This window comes from Haematobia irritans, chromosome 4 (genome assembly GCF_050003625.1).
Source record: "Haematobia irritans isolate KBUSLIRL chromosome 4, ASM5000362v1, whole genome shotgun sequence".
Taxonomy (NCBI): Eukaryota; Metazoa; Arthropoda; class Insecta; order Diptera; family Muscidae; genus Haematobia; species Haematobia irritans.
This window is the reverse complement of record NC_134400.1, coordinates 185,588,362-185,609,141: the sequence shown is the minus strand read 5'-3', so window position 1 is coordinate 185,609,141 and position 20,780 is coordinate 185,588,362. Positions and strand designations below refer to the sequence as shown.

Below are 20,780 nucleotides of genomic sequence, written 5' to 3'. Positions count from 1 at the left end.
TATATATATATATATATATATATATATATATATATATATATATATATATATATATATATATATATATATATATATATATATATATATATTCTGGGTCGTGGTGAAATTCCGAGTCGATCATTTTTTTCTGGAAAAAAAATTGTGTTACAAACTTTTTTATTGTTGCTCCAAACACACAGTCCGTTTCTTTTATATCCAGCTCTGTTCTTTTCTGACCTAAAATTTTTAATAAGACATTTGTCTTGAAGTTTCATACTAATAATTCATTCATAGTAATAATGTAAGGACGACCATATTTTCGAAATCTTGCGAGCATTTTTGGAAGATATGGAAAATTACATTATTGCCGTTTCCAAAAGTTGTTTTGGTTCATGGGCGCCCAAAACGATGCTTTAAAAAATAACTGCTTGGCTGTGTGCGTTGTTTGTGCTTTGATGGCTATAGCTATAAATGTCTGGTGATGACAATAATTGCACATGTTTTTCGCAACCATGTTATTTTTTCGGAAGTTATTTATCTGATTTAAGAAACTTTTTTACGTTTGCCGATAAACAATTATTTTGCGAAAAAAAATCATCCATGCTACCCGTGACAAAAGCAGCATTATGCTCGGGAAATATGTTTGGGATGATCATAATTCATTCATAAGGTTAAATATAAACCACTACGCATAATCCATAGCCATACATGAAACTTACCAGGATGTTTCCATTCTACGCTCATAAAAATTTTTATTTAGAAAAGATTGTATTGGATGAGCTTCATTTTCTCCTAAATAAAATCTCTTTGGTCTGAAAATTTCGATACAACATCTTTTAGTTTATAATTTTGGAGTGTATGGTAAACAAAAAACGAACCCTTATGTATCTTCCCTAAGTCTCTGATGATTTGTTTTACCTATGGTTTTTTTTTGGGGAGTAAGTCTAAACTGGAATACGAAACATGCTCCAGTTTCATTCTTTTGTCTCCGGTTTCATGTTTGTCAATAGCATTTTTGTAGAGGAGACAAAAAAAGAACGTATTTCAGTGATGTTCGCGCGAGGCTATGACAAGCAAGAAGAATCACAAAAGGCATAGCCAACCACCATCACCATCATCACTCAGAGCTCGTGACATTGTTTACATGAAACTAAATACGGAGTGCCAATGAGGGCCTTGTACACGTAGAGAAGGAATATGATCACCTCAAACATGTTTCAAGAGGAAAATGTTATTTTTGTATGGTGACCATGTAACATGTTTGCCAATAAAATGTTGTTTTTCGTCAAATATAACCTGCTTGCGAAATCAGATACATGATTTCCGAGAAAATAACATGGTTGCGAAAACCATGTTACATGGTCACCACCCAAAAATAACATTTTGCTCTTAAAACATGTTTGAGGTGATCATATTCCTTCTCTGGGTGTATAATGGGTTCGAAACACAATTTTCTCACCCTACCCAAACATCTACACCCAGAGAAGGAATGTGATCGCCGCAAACATGCATTAAGAGCAAAACGTTATTTTAGGACGGTGAACATGTAACATGTTTGTCGCAATCATGATATGTTCTTGAAAATTAAGTATCTGATTCCGGCAACCATGTATATGATTGCCGAGAAAACAATATTTTTGTGACAAAAATGTTCCATGTTCACCATACAAAAATAACATATTGCTCTTAAAGCATATTTGGGGGTGATTATATTCCTTCTCTGCGTGTAAAGCCATCTAAAATGTTTTACATTAAAGAATGTTTTATTTCTTATTTTATTTCTCTTATTGCGTTTTTTTCTCGTCCCAGGCAAACAATTTAGCTGCAGAGAATTATTTTCCTTATAGGACAAACTTGTCCTTTGCATAATTTAAAAAAAAAAATCCTTTGTATAATTTAAATTTACCAATTTTTTTTTTAAATAAATGAACACCAAGATTATTTGGTATTGAGATATTTCGCTGGGATGTCATGTATTCGTTGCCATACCGAATTCAAAGTCATGCCTAAAGCATCAGAACATCATAAGATGACAATAAATAGCGAGTGAGCTGGTAGCGAACGAGCATAAAATGTTTACACAAACGGCTTAAAGCATGACTGGCATAAACCATAAGGTGGGTCGAGTTTTGTAAATTCCATAATTAATTGCAGAAAATACATTTTTAGGAAAATTTAAATTTTTACATTGACATACGGTTAAATGACATTGTATTCACGCTTGCCATAATAAGTAGAATTCTACCAAAAATTTTAGATTTTTTACTGTTTGGTAGAGTGGTAGGATTCTTGATTTTTTGGTAGATTTTGCAAAATATTCTTCACCACCTAAGGGGTACTTCACAAATTATAGAAATAAAATTTTAACAAAATTTTCTATATAAAAATTCTATAGAAATAAAATTTTGACAAAATTTTCTATAGAAAAAAAATTTTGAAAAATTTCCTATAGAAATAAAATTTTTATATATATATATATATATATATATATATATATATATAATATATATATATTATATATATATATATATATATATATATATATATATATATATATATATATATATATATATATATATTATATATATATATATATATATATAATATATATATATATATATATATATATATATATAATATATATATATATATATATATATATATATATATATATATATATATATATATATATATATATATATATATATATATATATATATATATATATCCGGCTGAAATTTGGTACATGGTGTTAGGTTAGGTTATGTGGCAGCCCGATGTATCAGGCTCACTTAGACTATTCAGTCCATTGTGATACCACAGTGGTGAACTTCTCTCTTATCACTGAGTGCTGCCCGATTCCATGTTAAGCTCAATGACAAGGGACCTCCTTTTTATAGCCGAGTCCGAACGGTGTTCCACATTCCAGTGAAACCACTTAGAGAAGCTTTGAAACCCTCAGAAATGTCACCAGCATTGGGCTAATCCACCGCTGAAAAACTTTTTGATGTTCGGTCGTAGCAGGAATCGAACACACGACCTTGTGTAAGCAAGGCGGGCATGCTAACCATTGCACCACGGTGGTGTTAGTATATGGTCTCTAACAACCATGCAAAAATTCGTCCATATCGGTCCACTTTTACGTATAGCCCCCATATAAACCGATCCCCCGATTTGGCTTGCGGAGCCTCTAAGACAACCAAATTTCATGCGATCCGGCTGAAGTTTAGTACATGGTGTTAGTATATGGTCTCTAACAACCATGCAAAAATTGGTCTACATCGGTCCATAATTATATACAGCCCCCATATAAACGGACCCCCAAATTTGGCTTGCGATCGCTCTAAGAGAATCAAATTTCATCGGATCCGGCTGAAATTTTGTACATGGTATTGATATATGTTCCCTAATGACCATGCAAAAATATATATAGCCCCCATATAAATCGATTCCCAGATTTGTCCTCCGGAACCTCTTGGAGGAGCAAAATTCATCCGATCCGGTTGAAATTTGGAAGATGGTGTTAGAATGTGGTCTCTAACAACCATGCAAGAATTGGTCCATATCGGTCCATAATTATATATAGCCCCCATATAAAATCGATTCCCAGATTTGTCCTCCGTAGCCTCTTGGAGGAGCAAAATTCATCCGATCCGGTTGAAATTTGGAAGATGGTGTTAGAATAAGGCCGCTATATCCATGCCAAAATTGGTCCATATCGGTCTATAGTTATATATAGCCGATCCCCAATCACACAAAAATTGGTCCATATCGGTTCATATTCATGGTTGCCACTCGAGCCAAAAATAATCTACCAAAATTTTATTTTTATGGAAAACATTGTCAAAATGTTATTTCTATAGAAAATTTTGTAAAAATTTTATTTCTATAGAAAATTTTGTAAAAATTTTATTTGTATAGAAAATTTTGTAAAAATTTTATTTCTATAGAAAAATTTTGTCAAAATTTTATTTCTATAGAAAATTTTTCAAATTTTATTTCTATAGAAAATTTTTCAAAATTATTCCTATAGAAAATTTTTCCAAATTTTATTTCTATAGAAAATTTTTTTCCAAATTTTACTTCTATAGAAAATGTTGTCAAAATTTTATTTCTATAGAAACTTTAAACTTAATTATATACGTATTTAATCGGGCTTTTTTAGTTTAATATATACTACGTATGGACTATCTTGTAATTTAGAAGACGGTGTTAGGAAGTTTTAAGATACCTTGCCATTGGCAAGTGTTACCGCAATCCAAGTAATTCGATTGCGGATGACAGTCTTTCGTAGAAGTTTCTACGCGATCCATGGTGGAGGGTACATAAGATTCGGCCTGGCCGAACTTACGGCCATATATACTTGTTTTTTCTCTACATCGAATTGTAGGCGCCCAAAACTATGCTTTATAATTATAACTGTTTTACTGTATACCTAGTCAAAATCACAAAGATGGGAGAGAAGATGCTATTAGCCAAAAAATAATTTTTTGAGTTAGTCTGTACACTCAAAAAAAAAGTGAACCCTATATTTCACTAAAGCCAATTTAACTTTATGTTAGTTTGTATACTCCACATCCGGATCCGATGAAATTTGCTCCTCCAAGAGGCTTCGGACGTCAAATCTGGGGATCGGTTTATATGGGGGCTATATATAATTATGGACCGATATGAACCAATTTTTGCATGATTGTTAGAGACCATATAGTTACACCACGTATCAAATTTGAAACGGATCGGATGAAATTTGCTTCTCTAAGAGGCTCTGCAAACCAAATCTGGTAGTCGGTTTATATGGGGGCTATACGTAAAAGTGGTCCAATATGGCCCATTTGCCAGCATCCGACCTACATCAATAACAACTACTTGTGCCAAGTTTCAAGTCGATAGCTTTTGTCGTTCGGAAGTTAGCGTGATTTCAACAGACGCACGGACGAACGGATGGACATGCTTAGATCGACTCAGAATTTCCCCAGGACCCAGAATATATATACCCAGCAAAAAAATTTAGAAGTTCTTCTTAAGGCACAACTTTAAAAGCACTTCCAAAAATGTCCTCCCAAAGATGTTATTTATTTTAACTGCACAGGAAGTTCATTTGAGTCAATTTTTTATAACTTGCTTTGTTCATATTTTTAATGGGAAATTTAAAATTTTATTGTTTCAAAAGGGGCTAAGAACAGATTAAAAATTAATAAATTTTACCGAAAATATTTGATGTCAAACGTTTCAGACAAGTGTTATAATGCATTAATAATCATAAAAATTTTTTAAATAATTTATTCGTCAAAATATCACAACATTTTTTTATTCACATCCAAATCACTAGATTCGCATCACATCTTAAAAAGTGATGCAAATTCAGTGCAACGGGTGTTGAATGTCCACCATATCCGTCCTATGACAAGTCCATGTTAAAATCATCGCTTCTGCGTCAATTTGGCACCACTTCTGGATCCAAAACGAACATTTTCACTACTTTTTTGGCGACGCTTTTTTTGCTGGGTTCTATATGGGGTCTTTGAGTGATATTTCTACACGCTCACAAAAAATCGCTTCTGTAACATATACTCCCAAACATATTTTGCTTCAAGCATATACATTTTTGGGTATTGCCCAAATATTTATATGTTTGATCTCTTCCAATATATAATATGTTAGAAAGCATATTGGTCTAAACAATATATGTTTGGGTAGTCTAAGTTCCAAACATTTTGTATTTTTGCATCCAAATTCAATAATGTTGTTTTCCAAAAAACAATATGTTATTATGTGAACATATAATATGTTTGGAAGCATTTTGCACCCAAAAATATTATATGCTTAAAACAAATTCTCCCAAACAATATTGTGCTCAAAATTTTATTTATTTATTTATATATTTACAATCATAATGAATTATGAAAATAAACAGGTAATATAGGTGCTAACAACATAGGTTTTCGACCTGAATGCTCAAAATTTTGTTTCTGCCTAATTGTATATTCCCTCACATCTTTCTCACTTCCACGAGATTTTTTAGTTCTTAGCACCTTTTTCTGTAATACAAACATTGTAGAAGAAATTATTCAATTTTATGATTTTTTTTATTTTAATTGTACCTTTTGCCGGACGGGGATTCGAACAGCGGACCACACAGTTTGTAAGGATCAAAGAAGTAGCTGATCAATTGCCCAAGGGAAAATAAAATGTTAATTTTGTAATAACAAGCAACAACCACCAACTTAATTCAATATCGCTCCCTGTTAAATAGCGCTCCAAGCTACTAAACACATATATGTTTATGGGCTATTTCTAAATTAATATATGTTTGCATCCACGCATATTATATTTACAAACATTTTATGTCCCAAACATAATATGTTCTAACATATTAACATATATGTCCCAAACATGTTATGCTAGTTTATGAATATTATATGCTTGCACTCAAAAATATTGTGTTTAAAAATTTGTGTTCCAAACATATAATGTTTATAGCCAAACATATGAAAAACAGTCTTTTTCATCCGTGTATGTGTTACAAACGGAATGACAAAGTTTATATACCCACCCATCCTATGGTGGAGGGTACAAAAACGCGTTCATATTTTAAGGGCACGAAATATTTGGCCTCACGACAATATTTTTCAGTGTAATTATTTTTTTTACTTGTTAAAGAAAAATTTGTTGTTTGAACGAAAAAATTGCACTTAAAAATTGCAAAAATGTATTTAGCACCATACGAAACTCTAGATGGCCACAACGTTTGTGGTAAAATTTAAAAATTTTAAGAAATTCTTAATTTTTGTGTTGGAAATACGAATTTAGTAAATCTTCAAGATTAATGACTTATACGAATTTTGCAACCACTTTGTATATTCCTTCTTATGTCATTGAAAATGAAATCATTAAAATTCCTGAAGATAAGTGGACTTGTAAAAAAAATTGAATATTTATGCATTACCATTAATGGTCAGTTAAGTACAAGCAATGCAATAGACTTGACCAAAAATAAAACGGAAAAAATCATTAAAATTCCATAGAGTAATACCGATTTCTATTTTCAATACAAAAATATTAAAAAAAAGCCCATCAATTTGAAGGCAGCATCGGAAACGTGCTACCATTGCAACGCTTCATTTCCAACATATTGATTACTTAAATAAAATTTCAATGTTTTTTTTTTTTGTTTTTAAATTGAATAAAATTTTATTTATGCATACAAAATATGTCTTTGCTTAACTTTATTTCCAGATATCACTAACGAAGCTCGTTGTAGCAGACGCAATCACTTCAATTGAGGTGGCCCATCAAACCAACCATCCTAGACTCAATCAACTACGACCAAACGACGAGCGCATTGACACTCAAACCCAGCTCAATATTTAGTGGCAGTGAACAGCAGTGTTTACCACCAGACCAGAGATTATACCAAACACCAGGTGATAGTGAACCAGGTCCACACACGACTCTACAATAGCAAAATGGGATCCGATTGTGGTGTTTGGTTTGGCAAATATGTGTTGTGCATATTTAATTTCTTGTTTTTCGTAAGTAATCAAAAAAAAAGTAAACGACCTACCCTACCCTAACTCAAACTCAAGTCCCAATGGCATTCACTCACTATCCCTCTCTGACAATTGAATGTTTAAACCAAACCCAACAAAGTTATTGATATTTGAAAAATAAATGCAACGACTTTCCATATTGGCTCAATGACAATCTAACATTGTATTTTCCTGGTTTTCGTCAAAAAAATGAAAAACCCATGATCATCTCATAAAATCCATGATCACCTCATGAATTGTGGTTAGATGTCAAATTTGAAAACAATGCAAAAATTTTAATATTTCAAGTTCAAAGACTTCTTTCTTGGTACCGGTGCCAAAGTCAAGGGTAACAAACTTTTAAATCCATAAAGGGAATAGTTTAACAGCGAGCGTAGTTGGACAATGAATTAACTTGGTTTATATACACAAATTAAATTTAAACAATAGAAAATAATTTTATAGAAAATTTTGTAAAAATTTTATTTCTATAGAAAATTTTGTCAAAATTTTTTACTATAGAAAATTCTGTCAAAATTTTATTTCTATTGAAAATGTTGTCAAAATTTTATTTCTATAGAAAATGTTTGTCAACATTTTATTTCTATAGACAATTTTGTTAAAATTGCATTTCCATAGAAAAATTTTGTCAAAATTTTTTACTATCGAAAATTCTGTCAAAATTTTATTTCTATTGAAAATGTTGTCAAAATTTTATTTCAAAAATTTTGACCTTTCTTTTTTATTTTTATTCTATTAAAAAAAAATTATTTCTTTAGATAATGGGATCCGATTGTGGTGTTTGGTCAACATATTATTTCTTTAGAAAATTTTCTCAAAATTTTATTTCTATAGAAAATGTTTGTCAAAATTTTATTTCTATAGACAATTTTGTCAAAATTTTATTTTTATAGAAAATGTTTGTCAACATTTTATTTCTAGAGACAATTTGGTCAAAATTTTATTTCTATAGAAAATTTAGTCAAAATTGTATTTCTATAGACAATTGAAATGTATTTGAAATGTATTTCTTTTCTATTCAATAAAGTGTTATTATGTTATGTTGTTTCTATGGAATATTTTTTCAAAATTTTATTTCAGAAATTTTGATTTTATTCGATCTTTCTTTTTTATTTTTATCCTATTTAAAAAAAAATTATTTCTTTAAAAACATTTTATTTCTATAGAAAATGTTATGAAAATTTTATTTCTATAGCAAATTTTGTAAAAAATTTATTTCTATAGAAAATTTTGTCAACATTTTATTTATATAGAAGATTTTGTCAAAATTTTATTTCTATAGAAAATTTTGTCAAAATTTTATTTATATAGAAAATTTTGTCAAAATTTTATTTCCATAGAAGATTTTGTCAAAATTTTATTTATATAAAAGATTTTGTCAACATTTTATTTGCATAGTTATTTCTATAGAAAATTTTGTCAACATTTTATTTCTATAGAAAATTTTGTCAAAATGTTATTTCTATAGAAAATTTTTGTCAAAATTTTATTTTTATAGAAAATGTTGTCAAAATTTTATTTATATAGAAGATTTTGTCGAAATTTTATTTACATAGAAAATTTTGTCAAAATTTTATTTCTGTAGACAATTTGGTCAAAATTTTCTATATAATTTTGTCAAAATTTTTTTCTATAGAAAATTTTATTTATACAGAAGATTTTGTCAAAATTTTATGTCTATAGACAATTGAAATGTATTTGAAATGTATATCTTTTCTATTGAATAAAGTTTTATTATGTTATGTTATCTCTATGGAAAATTTTATGAAAATTTTATTTCAGAAATTTTGATTTTATTCGATCTTTTTTGTTATTTTTATTCTATTTAAAAAAATTGTATTTCTTTAGAAACATTTTATTTCTATAGAAAATTTTATAAAAATTTTATTTCTATAGAAAATTTTGTAAAAATTTTATTTCTATAGAAAATTTTGTCAAAATTTTATTTACATAGAAAGTTTTGTCAAAATTATAATTATATACAAAATTTTGTGAAAATTTTATTTCTGTAGGCAATTTGGCTAAAATGTTATTTCTATAGAAAATTTTGTCAAAATTTTATTTCTGTAAGCAATTTTGTCAAAATTTTATTTTTATAGAAAATTTTGTCAAAATTTAATTTATATAGAAGATTTTGTCGAAATTTTATTTCTGTAGAAAATTTTGTCAAAATTTTATTTCTATTGAAAATTTTTTCAAAATTTTATTTCTGTAGGCAATTTTGACCAAAACTTTATTTCTATACAATTTGGCCAAAACTTTATTTCTATACAATTTTGACAATATTTTATTCATATAGAAGATTTTGTCAAAATTTTATTTCTGTAGAAAATTTTGTCAACATATTATTTCTAATGAAAATTTTGTCAAAATGTTATTTCTATAGAAAATTTTGTCAAAATTTTATTTCTGTAGGCAATTTGGTCAAAATTGTATTTCTATACAATTTTGTCAAAATTTTATTTCTACAAAAAATTTTGTCACTTTTATTTATATAGAAAATTTTGTCAAAATTTTATTTCTACAGAAAATTTTATTTCTACAGAAGATTTTGTCAAAATTTTATGTCTGTATAGAAAATTTTGTCAAAATTATATTTCTATAGAAGATTTTGTCGAAATTTTATTTACATAGAAAATTTTGTCAAAATTTTATTTCTGTAGACAATTTTGTCAAAATTTTATTTATACAGAAAATTTTGTCAACATTTTATTTATACAGAAAATTTTTTCAAAATTTTATTTCTATAGAAAATTTTATTTCTACAGAAGATTTTGTCAAAATTGTATGTCTATATAGAAAATTTTGTCAAAATTTTATTTCTATAGCAGATTTTGTCAAAACTTTATTTATATAGAAGATTTTGTCGAAATTTTATTTACATAGAAAATTTTTATCAAAATTTTATTTCTGTAGACAATTTTGTCATAATTTTATTTCTGTAGGCACTTTGGTCAAAATTTTATTTCTATACAATTTTGTCAAAATGTTATTTCTACAGAAAATTTTATCAACATTTTATTTATATAGAAAATTTTGTCATAATTTTATTTCTATAGAAAATTTTATTTCTACAGAAGATTTTGTCAAAATTTTATGTCTATATAGAAAATTTTGTCAAAATTTTATGTCTATATAGAAAATTTTGTCAAAATTTTATTTCTATAGCAGATTTTGTCAAAATTTTATTTATATAGAAGATTTTGTCGAAATTTTATTTACATAGAAAATTTTGTCAAAATTTTATTTCTGTAGGCAATTTGGTCAAAATTTTATTTCTATACAATTTTGTCAAAATTTTATTTCTACAGAAAATTTTATCAACATTTTATTTCTATAGAAAATTTTGTCAAAATTTTATTTCTACAGAAGATTTTGTCAAAATTTTATTTCTTTTCTTGTATTTCTTTTCTATTCAATAAAGTGTTATTATGTTATGTTGTTTCTATGGAATATTTTTTCAAAATTTTATTTCAAAAATTTTGATTTTATTCGATCTTACTTTTTTATTTTTATCCTATTTAAAAAAAATTATTTCTTTAGAAACATTTTGATTTCTATAGAAACTTTTATCAAAATTTTATTTCTATAGAAAATTTTGTCAAAATGTTATTTATATAGAAGATTTTGTCAAAATTTTATTTACATAGAAAGTTTTGTCCAAATTTTATTTCTATAGAAAATTTTGTCCAAATTTTATTTCTATAGAAAATTTTGTCAAAATTTTATTTATACAAAAAATTTTGTCAACATTTTATTTATATAGAAAATTTTGTCAAAATTTTATTTCTATAGCAGATTTTGTCAAAATTTTATTTATATAGAAGATTTTGTCGAAATTTTATTTACATAGAAAATTTTGTCAAAATTTTATTTCTGTAGGCAATTTGGTCAAAATTTTATTTCTATACAATTTTGTCAAAATTTTATTTCTACAGAAAATTTTATCAACATTTTATTTATATAGAAAATTTTGTCAAAATTTTATTTCTATAGAAAATTTTATTTCTACAGAAGATTTTGTCAAAATTTTATGTCTATATAGAAAATTTTGTCAAAATTTTATTTCTATAGCAGATTTTGTCAAAATTTTATTTATATAGAAGATTTTGTCGAAATTTTATTTACATAGAAAATTTTGTCAAAATTTTATTTCTGTAGACAATTTTGTCAAAATTTTATTTCTGTACACGCAAAAAAATAATTCTTTTCTCCCAAACGAAATTTTAGACATACAAAGTTCGTTTCTCATTTGCTTTTCGTTGAAAGGAAGTGTATTTGGAATAAAAGTATATCCTTTTTGTGATAAACGTTTATTCTTTTCCAGGATGTAAAAACAATTTCATAAAGACTAACTCAAAAAAAAATTTCTGGCTAATTGCATTTTCCCTCACATCTTTCTTACTTCCATGAAGTTTTTTAGTTTTTTGCACCTTTTTCTGTTATACAAACAATGTAGAAGAAATTATACGATTTTATATATTTTTTTATATTTTGTTATAATTTTTTTTACCTTTCGCCTGGATGGAGAATCGAACCGCGGACCATGCACTTTGTAAGCCAACGCACTAACCACTGAGCTATGTACCTGTTATGGTCATCATTAGATAAATATCCATATAAGTTATATTTATATAGCATAGCTTGTGGCGCCCACGAACCGAATAAATAAAGTTTATTTAACAGAAACAAACATTTAGTTTGGCACCGTGGAGCAGTGGTTGCTACGTCCGACTTGCATGCCAAGAGTCGTGGGTTCGATCCCTGCTTCGACCAAAGTTTTTTTTGTTTTTTTTTTTTTTTTTTTTACATATATTCCAGATATGTTTGGAAGATTCCGAAAAAATGTTCAACATTACATCGTAGTATATTAAATTTTGAACTGTAAAATGTGTCTTATTAAATACCTAAAGTCAGAAAAGAACAGTGTTTGATATAAACGAAATGGACTGTGTTGTTGTTTCAAAAATAGCTTTTTTTTATTGAAAAAAAATAAAAATTTTGTAACAAACGAATTTTTTTGGTGATAAAAGTTTAAAATTTTCGAAGTAATTCAAAAAACTCTAACGAAAGAAAAACGTTTTCGGTACTCGTTTTCCAAACGTTTTTTTTTTTTTTTCGTTGCGTGTAGACAATTGAAATGTATTTGAAATGTATATCTTTTCTATTCAATAAAGTGTTATTATGTTATGTTGTTTCTATGGAATATTTTTTCAAAATTTTATTTCAGAAATTTTGATTTTATTCTATCTTTCTTTTTTATTTTTATCCTATTTAAAAAAATTATTTCTTTAGAAACATTTTATTTCTATAGAAAATTTTATCAAAATTTTATTTCTATAGAAAATTTTGTCAAAATTTTATTTCTAAAGAAAATTATGTCAAAAATTTTATTTACATAGAAAGTTTTGTCCAAATTTTATTTCTGTAGAAAATTTTGTCAAAATTTTATTTCTATAGAAAATTTTGTCAAAATTTTATTTCTAAAAAAAATTATGTCAAAAATTTTATTTCTTTTGAAAGTGTTGTCAAAATTTTATTTTTGTAGAAAATTTTGTCAAAATTTTATTTCTATAGAAAATTTTGTCAAGATTTTATTTCTAAAGAAAATTATGTCAAAAATTTTATTTCTATAGAAGGTGTTGTCAAAATTTTATTTCTCACAAAATTTGGTTACGTAGGTATAGAGGCAGTCCGTTTTTTAGAAACACTTTGACTATTCAGACCATTGTAATACCACAAGTTGTGAACTTCTGTCTTATCAATGAGTGCTCATCTTCTAAAACTCTCTAAGCAAATCCCTTTCAGAAATATTAAGTCATTTCTCCCCTTCCCATATAGGATACATAATAAAAATTAATGTCAGAGGGAAATTTAATAAATGAACGTCATAAAAGTGAACTATTTTTCTTTGTTTCCCCTCGTTTTTTGTTGTTATATGAATATGTTATTGATTATTTCTTAATTTCATGTTGTTTTCTAATTTATTTAATTTTCCATTCTCTTCACAGATACTGGGCACGATAGTTTTGGGCACTGGCATATGGCTGGCCATAGACAAGGCGTCTTTAATCGCTCTTTTGAAAATGGTCGAAAGTGAACACATCGATGTAAGTATTACAGCATAGTCTACCATATACATATACGCCTAAGGATACGCCACATACACACGCTTAGACGCGATATCCTTTTAAAGCGTTTGTTTATTTTTATATATAATTCCCTATAATTTGACCCCTTTATTACGGGGAGTTGTTGGTTTTCTCTTTTGGTTTCATCGAAAAAGATAGGTCGGGGAAGGCTGGTTATCCTCCTCGTACACCTCAATAATTAAGCGATTGAGTGCGTGTCATGTGTCTTTGGTTATTAATCGAAACACCTATGATTGCGTGAGACCATCAAACACCCTTGATGTCCGCCAGGATAATATTGTGGTCATCATGATAAGATTTCTTTCAAAATATCAGTTATTCTTTATGAGTTTAAAGAAAAGAAAACAAAAAAACAAAATGGAGCATATCGCGCAGACATGTGTGACATCTAGGATTTTACACCACCTGCATGTGTGGTTTGACCCCTGGCATAATCAATGGGGGATTTTAATGTTTCGTCTATTTTTTATGTGTCAAGTGAAAGAAACTCACACCTTGCCTCTTTGGAGGATTATCTTTTATTTAATAGCTATCTTGGCGCCATTCTATATATGGATGGTATTGCCTACAATCACAAGGAGGAATAGGGAGCATTTATACCTTAACAGATAGTGGGGAGTTGTGCAACTCAGAAATCATTCTTGCTGAATTTAATAGAGCTCTCGGAGAGTAATGAAGTAAGAAAGTAATACTCCTATGTAAAGGTAGTGACATTACACCTAGGGAATGAGTATGATCACCTCCTAGAGCAAAATGTTATTTTTGGACGGGTGAACATGTAACATGATTGCCACAACCATGTTATTTTCTCGGTATTATGTATTTGATTTCAACAACTATTTTATGCTTGTGGAGAACACAATATTTTTGCGACAAAAGAAATGAATGGAATGCCTCTTAATTTTTTTAAAGTCGTTAACTGTCTTTAGCATATCCATTTTAAGACGTAAGATACATGAAGTACATGCAAGGACATATTAAAGAGACTGATAAGGTACTCAACCACTGTTGCCATTCGAGCCTAAAATAATCTACCAAAATTTGAATCTGATTTTACCAAAGCTAGCAAACAAAAAAATCTTATTTTGTCAATATATTGTTTCTATAGAAAATTTTGTCTAAATTTTATTTTTATAGAAAATTTTGTCAACATTTAATTTCTATAGAAAATTTTATTTTTATAGAAAATTTTGTAAAAATTTTATTTTTATAGAAAATATTGCCAAAGTTTTATTTTTATAGAAAATATTGTCAAAATTTTATTTTTATAGAAATATGTTGTCAAAATTTTATGTTTGAAGAAAATGTTGTCAAAATTTAAGTTTTATAGAAAATATTTCCAAAGTTTTATTTTTATAGAAAGTATTGTCTTATGTGTGAAAGTATTTCTATAGAAAATTTTATTTTTATAGAAAATTTTTATAGAAAATATTGCCAAAGTTTTATTTTTATAGAAAATATTGTCAAAATTTTATTTTTATAGAAATATGTTGTCAACATTTTATGTTTGAAGAAAATGTTGTCACAATTTTAGTTTTATAGAATATTTGATCAAAATTTTAGTTTTATAGAAAATTTTGTTAAATTTTTATTCCTATTGAAATATTTTTTCATAATTTTATTTGTATATATTTCGTCAAAAAATTAATTCTATAGAAAATTTTGTCAACATTTTATTTTTGTAGAAAATTTTGTCAAAATTTTATTTTTATAAAAAAAATTTGTCAAAATTTTATTTACATAGAAAATTTTGTCGTAATTTTATTTTTATAGAAAATTTTGTCAAAATTTTATGTTTGAAGAAATTTTTGTTAAATTTTTATTCCTATAGAAATATTTTGTCAAAATTCTTTTTTAAAGAAAATTTTGTCAAAATTTTATTTTTATAGAAAATTTTGTCAAAATTTTATATTTATAGAAAATTTTGTCAAAATTTAATTTCTATAGAAAATTTTGTCAAAATTTAATTTCTATAGAAAATTTTGTCAAAATTTTATTTTTATAGAAAATATTGCCAAAGTTTTATTTTTATAGAAAATATTGTCAAAATTTTATTTTTATAGAAATATGTTGTCAAAATTTTATGTTTGAAGAAAATGTTGTCAAAATTTTAGTTTTGTAGAATATTTTATCAAAATTTTAGTTTTATAGAAAATTTTGTTAAATTTTTATTCCTATTGAAATATTTTGTCATAATTTTATTTCTATAGAAAATTTCGTCAAAAATTAATTCTATAGAAAATTTTGCCAACATTTTATTTTTATAAAAAAATTTTGTCAAAATTTTATTTTCATAGAAAATTTTGTCATAATTTTATTTTTATAGAAAATTTTGTCAAAATTTTATTTTTATAGAAAATTTTGTCAACATTTTATTTTTATAGAAAATTTTGTCAAAATTTTATTTTTATAGAAAATTTTGTCAAAATTTTATTTTTATAGAAAATTTTGCCAAAATTTTATGTTTATAGAAAATTTTGTCAAAATTTTATTTTTATTGAAAATTTTGTCAAAATTTTATTTCTATAGAAAATTTAGTCAAAATTTTATTTTTATAGAAAATATTGCCAAAGTTTTATTTTTATAGAAAATATTGTCAAAATTTTATTTTTATAGAAAATTTTGTCAAAATTTTATTTTTATAGAAAATATTTCCAAAGTTTTATTTTTATAGAAAATATTGTCAAAATTTTATTTTTATAGAAAATTTTGTCAAAATTTTATTTTTATAGAAAATATTTCCAAAGTTTCATTTTTATAGAAAGTATTGTCAAAATTTTATTTTTATAGAAATATGTTGTAAAAATTTTATGTTTGAAGAAAATTGTGTTAAAATTTTAGTTTTATAGAATATTTTATCAAAATGTTAGTTTTATAGAAAACTTTGTTAAATTTTTATTCCTATTTTCCTATTGAAAAATTTGTAAAAATTTTATTTCCATAGAAAATTTCGTCAAAAATTAATTCTATAGAAAATTTTGTCAAAATTTTATTTCTATAGAAAATTTTGTGAAATTTTTTTTTCTATAGAAAATTTGGTCAAAATTTTATTTCTATAGAAAATTTTGGCAAAATTTTATTTCTATAGAAATTTTTGTCAAAATTTTATAACTATAGAAAATTTTATCAAAACTTTATAACTATAGAAAATTTTTTCAAAATTTTATAACTATAGAAAATTTTGTCAAATTTTTTTTCTATAGAAAATTTTGTCAACATTTTATAACTATAGAAAATTTTGTCAAAATTTTATTTCTATAGAAAATTTTGTCAATTTTTTTTTCTATAGAAATATTTTTCTATTGAAATATTTTGTCAAAATTTTATTTCTGTAGAAAATTTCGTCAAAAATTAATTCTATAGAAAATTTCGTCAAAAATTAATTCTATAGAAAATTTTGTCAAAATTTTATTTTTGTAGAAAATTTTGTCAAATTTTTATTTTTGTAGAAAATTTTGTCAAATTTTTATTTTTATAGAACATTTTGTATCTCTTATTTGGAGAGGAATATTTTGCACTATCTACCAAAACATGAAGAATTCTACCAATTCTACCAACTGTGGCAACCGTGTACGCAACTCATTGAGATTTTGTCAGAGATAAAGTGAAGCACACCGTTGACTCGGAGAATATTACGAATCACTCATTTGAACTTCTATCATTATAGGGATGCTCGATAAGTTGTCTGCTAAAAAATCCTTACGCATGTCTTCGTTTCAATATTTAGGTTTCACCCTGGGAATTCCAACAGCGTCTGTGAATTGCGGCTGTGCTGATGATGTCTCGAAAAATCCACTGAGGCATTATTGAGGCGGCAGGCATTGACGCTTTAGATGAACCCATACTATACTGAGAACCATCTTGTCTCGGCTCCATTGTGATACCACAAGTGGTGAACCTCAATTAGACATTACCTTCAATGACATAAGTCTGTCCGGCAGTATGATAATAGGTCCCAGGAATATAAGCATCAAAACCTAAATCAAAACAAGTAAGGAAAGTCTAAAGTCGGGCGGGGCCGACTATATTATACCCTGCACCACTTTGTAGATATAAATTTTCGATTCCATATCACATCCGTCAAATGTGTTGGGGGCTATATATAAAGGTTTGTCCCGAAACATACATTTAAATATCACTCGATCTGGACAGAATTTGATAGACTTCTACAAAATCTATAGACTCAAAAATTAAGTCGGCTAATGCACTACGGTGGAACACAATGTTAGTAAAAAAAATATGGGAAACATTTAAATCTGAAGCAATTTTAAGGAAAATGCGCAAAAGGTTATTTATGATTTATCGCTCGATATATATGTATTAGAAATTTAGGAAAATTAGAGTCATTTTTACAACTTTTCGACTAAGCAGTGGCGATTTTACAAGGAAAATGTTGGTATTTTGACCATTTTTGTCGAAATCAGAAAAACATATATATGGGAGCTATATCTAACTCTGATCCGATTTTAACCAAATTTGGCACGCATAACTACAATGCTAATTCTACTCCCTGTGCAAAATTTCAACTAAATCGGAGCAAAAAATTGGCCTCTGTGGTCATATGAGAGTAAATCGGGCGAAAGCTATATATGGGAGCTATATATAAATCTGAACCGATTTCAACCAAATTTGGCACGAATAGCTACAATGCTAATTCTACTCCCTGTGCACAATTTCAATTAAATCGGAGCAAAAAATTGGCCACTGTGGTCATATGAGTGTAAATCGGGTGAACGATATATATGGGAGCTATATCTAAATCTGAACCGATTTCAACAAAATTTGACATGCATAGCTATAATGCTAATTCTACTCCCTGTGCAACCATTTGACCATTTTTGTCGAAATCAGAAAAACATATATATGGGAGCTATATCTAACTCTGATCCGATTTCAACCAAATTTGGCACGCATAACTACAATGCTAATTCTACTCCCTGTGCAAAATTTCAACTAAATCGGAGCAAAAACTTGGCCTCTGTGCGCAAATGAGTGTAAATCGGGCGAAAGCTATATATGGGACCTATATCTAAATCTGAACCGACTTGGCTGATATTTTGCAAGTTTTTTGAGACTCATAAAATATTCGGATGTACGGAATTTGAGGAAGATCGGTTGATATACACGCCAATTATGACCAGATCGGTGAAAAATATATATGGCAGCTATATCTAAATCTGAACCGATTTTTTCCAAAATCAGTAGGACAATCGGACTAAAACTGCGAGCTGTACTTTGCACACAAAAATACATCAACAGACAGACAGACAGACAGACGGACATCGCTAAATCGACTCAGAATTTAATTCTAAGACGATCGGTATACTAAACGATGGGTCTCAGACTTTTCCTTCTTGGCGTTACATACAAATGCACAAACTTATTATACCCTGTACCACAGTAGTGGTGAAGGGTATAAATAGGCTGTCTTTGGAATCGCTATAGACCATTTTGGACTCCGTTCATACGAGGAAGGCTCAAATTCACGACGAAGATCGATTCCATAGACATCTCTTTGGAATCGCGTTAGCTCACATTAGACTATGTCCATAGGAAAAGGTCTGAAATCCGTGCCCATTTATATCTCTTTGGAATCGTATTTGCTCACTTTAGAAAGAAGTCTGAAATCCCGGCCACTTATATCACTTTGAAATAGCGTTAGCTCAATGTCCATGGTAGAAAGCTTCACACCTCCACTTCAATCTATGTGAAGTCGTGTGAGTCTATTTTGAAAATCTTAAACCTCGGCCTCCCAAGAAACAAATCTGATACATTATAACGCTTTGTGGGACGACAAAAGAGTGTAAATTTTTTTTTTTTTTTTTTTTTTTGGGATCCTACTTCATTTTGGTCATTTCATTTCATTTGGGCTGATTTCATGGGGCCGATATTGAAAGATCCTTGGTGTATATGTATCTGCGAAAAAGTAATCGCCAAACTTTTAGCGAAGTTCAGTTCGTAATACCACAGAATCGGCAACCCAATAGAATCCAAGCCCAATTTGTTTCTCTATCCCGTCTCGATCTAGGTAAGATCTCGAGGAAAACCATACATAATACGCAACATTCAGGCGCCATACACTGGTCCAAGCGTCAGACCCATCGGATAATCGTATTCATCTGGAGCTTCCACATTGCAACCACCATCGTCGTACTGTTTTAGCATTACTTTGGGATAAGGTCATTTAATGCATTCGTCTGTATCTCCTTTGTCTGGGTACGGCATTTGTAGATTTGGCCTTTGAATTCTCTCTATGGCAACAAAATTCTTATATCAGTCAGTACTTTAGTACTTATGAAGATGAAGGCTTTTTGTAAGTTTTTTTTTTTTTTGGCTTTTGTTGACCTTTTTCTTATATGAATGTATTCAGGTGATAGTCTCAATATCTGAAATTGTTCTCCGAAAATAATATCTAGACATTATATGCACGTATATTTCGATGTCCATGTTATAATCCTAAGAGTTGTTTTCATGATGATAACAATCTTTCCTGGTAATAAAATATTTGTTTCTCATGTATGTACTTAGTTGCATCATGCAATGTGGACAATAACCTTATAGCAACAATTTACTATGTTAATAGAACATAGTGTCAATGATTGTTTATTGCACTTCCACAAAGTCAATTGAGCCAAGAACTGGGAAAAGGAAATTCCCATTGACCCATTCGCACATTCACACTCCCACATTTATAAATCCTCCTGTGGATGAACATAAAATAAAAAAAAAAACATGAAATTCCCATAAATAAAATTGTGTCAAATATGAAAGTAAAATTCCTGCGGCTATTTCAATAAAACATTTGTATTTTAAATATAGAGTACCAGAAATATAAATAATCAATGATAATTCAAAATGTAGAAAATTTAGTTCCTTTTCAGGAACAGAAGAATACAAGTGATATTCTAACTTCTGAGATACATAAATTTTAATGTGTATCTCCATACTCACCACTTGTGGTATCACTGAATAGTCTAAGTGAGCCTAAAATAATGGCATACCATTCGGCCGAACCCAACCTAATAAAGGAAATGAAGTTTTGACAACATTTTCTATAGAAATAAAATGTTGACAAAATTTTCTATAGAAATAACATTTT

General features: G+C 27.7%; 1 protein-coding gene across 4 annotated transcripts in view; it reads left to right on the top strand.

Moving 5' to 3' along the window:
- The window catches only part of Tsp66E (Tetraspanin 66E), a 178,015-nt gene that overhangs the window by 92,945 nt on the left and 64,290 nt on the right, over positions 1–20,780 (top strand). For all 4 annotated transcript variants that reach the window (XM_075303775.1, XM_075303771.1, XM_075303774.1 and 1 more), the window contains 2 exons: positions 7,216–7,511; positions 13,541–13,639. In XM_075303775.1, coding sequence (XP_075159890.1) covers positions 7,446–7,511; positions 13,541–13,639 — 165 coding nt within the window. In that variant the 5' untranslated portion in view covers positions 7,216–7,445. The remainder of the gene's footprint in view (positions 1–7,215; positions 7,512–13,540; positions 13,640–20,780) is intronic.